The 6,979-nt window shown below is 36.4% G+C and overlaps 1 protein-coding gene across 1 annotated transcript in view; it reads right to left on the bottom strand.

Annotated features, from left to right (window-relative positions):
- The window catches only part of LOC106531746 (echinoderm microtubule-associated protein-like 6), a gene marked incomplete at its 5' end in the record, with an annotated part of 44,663 nt that overhangs the window by 16,447 nt on the left and 21,237 nt on the right, over positions 1-6,979 (bottom strand). The window contains 3 exon segments of the mRNA XM_014027663.1: positions 684-782; positions 3,162-3,291; positions 3,379-3,457. Coding sequence (XP_013883117.1) covers positions 684-782; positions 3,162-3,291; positions 3,379-3,457 — 308 coding nt within the window.

The following is a 6,979-nucleotide window of genomic DNA, read 5'->3' as shown; positions in this document are numbered from 1 at the left end:
GTTTGTCATAATCAAGTCTTGTGATTATTTGACAGGAGTTTTACTTTTAAACTGTAAGTGTATTTAATTTAGTTATGTTAGTTTCGTTATGATGTAAATACAATAAAAATTAAACCAAGATTTAGATTAGAATAATTATCATTTTGATCCATACATTGGTAAAGTCTGACTGGGCCTCGTGTCACTTTATGTTCAACGAATTGGGCCCGAGGTCAAAAAGGTTCTAGCTAGTATCACACAACCTTACACACAAACTCCGGCTACTTACTGATGTTACTGTAGTTTAACTTATCAAGGGTTTTGTAAAAGTAATGAAAAAATTAAAGGCTAACATGAATGTAGTATACATATTTCTTTGCACTTCTGGATCTACTCCTAATGTTACACCAGTTATTCACAATACTAAAGCTTGGTCCTCATCTTTAAGGAACGTTGCATAAAAAGATTAGCTAAAATACTAAATATTCATAATTTAGTCTCTCTTTACTGTTGTTTTGTACTTGTTGTTCTTGTTGGTCAGAAAGTTCAGTTGGTTTGATTCTGTCAGTAAAAAATAATCAGATGGGTTAAATAGGAAGCGGAAAAGGGAAAAGCAAGAATAAAGTGAAGTTAGTAGAAAAACACACAGCCATGCACGGAGAGCAGGAAACAGTCCCACATGTGTAAATATTAGCTCAGCGTACCAATCTGTCCAGTGGCGATGATGTTTTTGTATTTTGGATGCTGGTTGACAGTCAGACACAAGATGTCATCTGTGTGTTCCAGGTAGAAACTCTGAGTTCCTGCAGTGCACAAAGATTGATTAAATACATCACTGACTGAGCATCAATGTCCTCCTGGTTTCAAACTATTAGCTCACTAATATCCCATTTTTGTTTGCAGCCTTTACAAAAACATACTGTTTTAAATTTAAATCAATCACACTTATTTTGCCAAATGGACAGGGATCTGCACACAGGAATTTGTCAGTGCAGGAGAAGGAAAAGTTATTAAAAAGAGAAACAGTAATGGGGATAAATATTTTTGTTTCTGCTTGTTTTTGCTCTAACAGCAGTGAACCTTTGGCCAAAGGGGAAATTTTTTAAAAGGTTTTGTGCCGGGTGACTTGAGTCCAGTCTTAGCTCATACTGTAGCTCCTCTGAAGGACAATCAGTCTCAATATTTACCAATGTTTTCAAATGAAGATGGAGGTTCTCAGGAGGTTATGTTCATAGATATATTTTAATATATAGTTAATTATTTATTTTAAATAATTATTATACAGAATATAAAATTAGACCCTAATTAACATTAATATTTATAATTTATTTTTGTTCACAAAAGTAAAATAAACAAGCAAATCAAACTGTTTTAACATACGCAGAAGAGGTGATGGCTTTAAAATTGAGAAAGCCTGTTCCTTGTAAAAGTTTTTAAATGTATATTTTGACTTTTTTAAAAATGACAAACAGCCCGTAGGCATCACAGCAATCATTTTTGAAGGCAAGTGTCCCCACCCCATTTAAAATGTATTTCATTTGGACCCCCACATTTACCATAAATTTTACTTCGCCCAGTGTTGTTTATTGCTTAACAAACAATTTCATTCCACTTGATTTATAGAATACTGACAACAAATGTTTACTTATCTGTTTAACCTGTTGAAATACACCAGAGTGCAGGAAATGGCATCTAATTTATTCAAAATTTTCTGGAGGAGGACCTCCAGACCCCCTGCCAGTGTGCCCCTTCTAACATTATGACTACTTCTGCCGCTGAAATATGTAATATTAATGTAAGGGCATCATGTGTAAAGATGTAGAACACAGTAGAACTGCGCTGTTTTAGTAGTGCAGATAGTTTCTGGTCTGTGGACGTCACAGAATCAGTAATATTAGCTCTAAAATAACAAACTGAACATCTGCTGGCAAATAGTTTTTAGATTGTCGTTTTACAAAAGCATCGTAACATTTCTGTTATGGATTTTAGTTTTGGTATTCTATCCCTGGTTTTTCACTGCCCCACTATAAATAAATAAATAAATAAATACATAAATAAATAAATAAATAAATAAATAAATAAATAAATAAATAAATAAATAAATAAATAAATAAATAAATAAATAAATAAACAATTCTGCAGTCGCCACTGCCTGTAGAACTGGGCATACACTTTAGTGGAGATGTTTAGCTTTTAAGCACCCTAAATGCGTACATCCTCCTAAGAACCTTGTTTTGTGCATTCAGCCCATTTCAGGTCTTTGTTGACGGAGCTGTCAACAAAGTCCACTTCCTTTATATTAGTGCCATAATAGCTGAGTGGAGGATATAAAGGTGGATTTCTTTGGAAGTCAATAACCATCTCAGTCGACGTGTTGGTGTTTAAATCCATGTTATGTACATCACACCGTCAGGTCTGAAATGCAGTTTCCATAGTTTGTCTCATCAACAGTGCCGATAAGGTTCAGGATGGTGAGGTCATGGGCGTATTTCACAAGATATACAGTGAGATTGATAGATGAGAGTGTAGATGTACAGAGTGAACAGATCCCAAGTACACATCCCTGTGGTGCACCCGTGTTGGTAGTGCAGAGAGTAGACAGGTGAGTACCACACATCACCTGTTGAGTCCTGTTGGTGAGAAAGTCTATAATCCATTTGCAAGATGGCAAGAGAAACCTGTAGTTTTGTCAACAGATGGAAGGGGGTAACTGAATTGAAAAACTAACAAAAATCTGCAGTTCTTTCTGTCCAGGAGCTCCAGAAAATAATGAATGTTGAGATCCTCAGCATTGTTCACAGAGAGGTTTGACTCATGAGCAAACGGTAGAGTCCAGTTAACGGTCAGTCATGGTTTTAGACAGGACAAAAGTAATTTTTTCAAAACACTTCATGTTTATTGATGTCAGTAGTCATTCAGACAGCTGACTTTCATCTTTGGCACAGAGATGGTAATAACACTTTTCCAGCACTGCCGGACATGATGCTACGATGAACTTTTTAAACGTATACTCAAGACAACACACAGATAACTGTACCTGACCAAACTTCACAACAGTTTTGATGTTGATGTCGGAAAACCTTTTATCAGAATCACCAGTCTCAAAAAGGAAACTAAAGTTATTTTGCAAATTTTAGAAAACCCAAGACTTTTTATACTGTACATCATATGTATATGGTTACCGGTGCTGAGACTGTGGACAATGGCAGTGGCAGCAGTGTGGTAGACGATGTCAGAGCCGTCATTGAGGTAGTGTAGGTTGTTGCGACAATCAAAGCCCCGAAAACCAAAGATGTGATCCAGAACTAGGTCCTGCAGGCAGAGGACAAAGAGGAGACGGGGAAAAAAGATGAGGACAGGCCACAGAGACACACAACATTTAGAGAGACAGAGTGGTACCTCAACCAGTCTCTTCTTCTTGGACACATTGTTTTTCTGGAGTTTCTCAGGTTGTGGAGCCGCTCGACTCACTGGAGGCCTGAAGGATCAATCAATTAAAGAGTCACAAATACACAATCACTTGTCAGCATCAAACTTAGAACAGTTGCTCAAGACAGACAGGTGGAGGACAGCCTGGTATGTGACAAAGACTTTCTATAGTTGAGACAAACATGAGACAGCAGAGGCAGATGTAAGACAGCCAGACAGTAGAAAGGCATATGAGATATTTAGGGAAACAGAGAGAATAAAGACAGAATTACACTTCACAAAAATGTCAAATTAAAAAAATCTATGGGCTGACAGATATACAAATGAACTTGGTCATGTTTATAACTTTATTTCAGTCACAAAATAAACTGATGCTAATTAGACTGATAAGTTCAAGGTCTAGATCACATCTTGTAATTAACAGGTTCCTCTCATTAGCCTTCTGCATGATACCAGCCATTTACATCTGACTGCTCTTCTTCGCCTTTATTTTTACATACATTTTAACAGTCCTTGTAAAAGCTGCTCTCATTTTTTAAGTTTTTTTGATTCTGTTCTCATCCAGTGAAGTAAGTTAGAAAATGTGAGTGAAAAAAAGCACACAACTCTGTAGATTTTTATTAAATCAGAGAGTTTCAGCTGAACCGTACTTCAACATTCAACATTTTTGTTGAGATAAACTGATATATTCAAAATATTAACCTTAAAAAAAAACTACCAAGGAGCTGCTTCAATACTTCTTCTGTATCTGCTTCCTTTCACCCTGGATTTCTTACAGTCTAACTTTGATCATGCGCTGAAATTTTTAGTAACTAAAAAGAAACCTTATCAAAGAAAACAAGTTTTGTACAAATCTTTAGCAAACCTAAGAATGGTTTTTATGCCTGTATTTTGATTTCCCATCAGTGTGGACCCTCTTACTGTCTAAAATACTACTAGTGGTATTTTAGCGATCTTTTGCATAAAAAATGCCAAAATACGGATCCCGTCTGGTGACAAGGACAAAAAAAAAAATCTTGTGATAATAACATGTGGCTACACAATAATTATGTTGTGACCAGAAGATAATGCAGTTGATTGTTTACATGTATAAGATTGAATTAATTTAATTAAAGAATGAACGACATACTTCAGTTTCTTACGTTAGGCATGAAGTATTTCTTAGCATTACATGTTGGAGCTATGAAACAAAGGTGACAACTGGAGTTGTATATTTATTTATTTATTTATTTATTTATTTATTTATTTATTTATTTATTTATTTATTTATTTATTTATTTATTTATTTATTTTTATGTTTAACACAGGTTTAACTGGCTCCTCTCTCACACAGAGCCTTTGCTGTGGAAGGAGTTGCAGTTGTGTTGCAATTAAAACTCCAAGCAGTTGAAAATAAAATTAAGATAGGTAGAAATAAAATTAGTTTAAAAATTTGGAAAGTCAGAGTTGTCAAAATATTATTTGTGTTAAATATGAGGCATAATGTTATTTTTGTTCTTGAAATTTTTCATTGTCACTAGTTTTATTACACAGGGTTCTGCATGTTGAATTTATGATTAAATGCAAAAAAAAACTAATTCAAAGGTAACACATCTTTGTAATACTTGGTTTATTTACATGGTAACTTTAACAGCTGGATGTTCGGCCCCTGAGCTGTTGGCCTGTAGTAACTGTGGAAGACATTTAGTTGGATGGTCCTGCTGTACACACCTCTCAAAATTATCTCGTGGCCACTTCTTATACTCACATGGCCATGCGTTATTTATCTCACAGTCACAAGATAAAGTGTTTTCATCCAACGTCACCAGATGGGCACCATAACAAAAAATAAATAAAGCAAAAATATTTGGAGTTGTGACTTAAAGGCACAGTGTGTAGGATTTGTTGTTTTCAGCGACATCTAGTGGTTGAGTGATTGAATCATCCTCCCTGGTCCTCCCCCCACCCCCGCTTCCAAACACAAAGTAGTTGCTACGGTGTCTCTCAGGTGTCAAAAACCTTTGATAATTCCAACCGCYATGTCTACCAGCAGCTTCAGGGCTAGTGATGTTTCAAGTGGTAAGATTATGAGCCTTAATAAGTAAAATTATCCCAGCTAGCTATGTTTACATGCACAAAATGTTTTGATCGGATTGAAATGTATTCGGATTAAATAATCCGAATGTACTGTTTACATGGACACAATCCGATCATGAAAAGTGTTTACATGCACCBGAGTTTTATTCAGAATAAAAGTCCGGACATGCGCAGTGTTGTAAACTTTCAGTTCTACTTCTGTTACAAACGTAAACAAAGCTCCTCTGTGTGCTCAGGACGGACCTGTGTCAACTTTTAATAACGGTAGAGACGCCGTTACTCCTCGGTTGAGCTGCAGCCTGCAGATGAAGCAATATGTGCTTTTTATTATTATTTTTTGTGAAGCAACATCTGCTGTTTGCCTCCTTTTTCATCTGTTGACAGAGCGCAGAGGAAAAGTTCTGCACGGTGCAGCGCAGCTGCAGTGCTGCTGTCCCACAGGGTGAATGAAAGTCAGCAGACATGTGCACACAGGTCAGTTTTCTACAATCAGAATAAGATGATCCGATTAAGTGTTTACATGAACGTCATTCCGATTATCAATCGGCAAAACCCACCCGACTCATTTGGATTAAAAATTCATTCAGATCGAGCTCAATCGGATCAACATAATCCAAACGGGCTGTTTACATGACACACTTTTTATTCCGAACGACCTTTTAATCTGATTACTTTTGTCCATGTAAATGTAGCAGAAAGACAAAAAATATTACATTTATAGTATTACAACTACCGGTAAACCCGTTTTTGACGCCGCCACCGCAGTTTGTCCTTCATGAGCCTTCGTAGACAAGATGGCGATGCAAGATGGCGGCTGCCTGTGTGGCGAACCGCGACCATGGAGATATAAACAGCTTTTTATAAGGTAAAAATAATAAAACAAGTTCTTTGTCTGCAATGATTAGACATGTTTTTTATTATTGTCATTAGTGATTATCTCAATTTCGGCTAAAAGAATTTACAAAATCCTACACAATGTGCCTTTAAAGAGCTTTTATTTTAAATGCACTTAGTAAGGAGCACCGCAAGTATACTGAAACCAAACTTTGTTGCTTTTAAGTAAAGAGTTTTCTGGTCTATGTTCAGTATGGTAAAAGTGAGAATTACTTACTGTAGGTTTTGTTACCTTCACTGAGTTTTCATGGTTAATACAAACACTATTCACAAACATGTTCAGCTACAACACTGGAGAAGTTGTGTGTGATATTTGCAGTGCTATATATAAACATTGTTTGACAGAGTTTTGAGGGCTCAATAAAAATTGTGTACAGATTGTTAACACAAACACACACAAGTTTGCACAGCTATCCATTTGGGGACATTCCATTGACTGCTATTACATTTCTACAGCCTAACCCTGACCACAAACCCTAAGGCTAACCTCACAGGTACCTACCTGACCCTAAAACTAACCTAAACTCAATTCACACCTTGGTCCTAAACCCAAACCCCGGACCCAAAATCAGCCTCCGAGGTCGTGGGGACTGGGCTTTGG

The sequence above is a fragment of the Austrofundulus limnaeus genome, unplaced genomic scaffold, assembly GCF_001266775.1.
Source record: "Austrofundulus limnaeus strain Quisiro unplaced genomic scaffold, Austrofundulus_limnaeus-1.0 Scaffold671, whole genome shotgun sequence".
In the NCBI taxonomy this organism is placed as follows: Eukaryota; Metazoa; Chordata; class Actinopteri; order Cyprinodontiformes; family Rivulidae; genus Austrofundulus; species Austrofundulus limnaeus.
The sequence above is the reverse complement of the archived record's forward strand: the minus strand, read 5'-3'. Positions and strand labels throughout refer to the sequence as shown.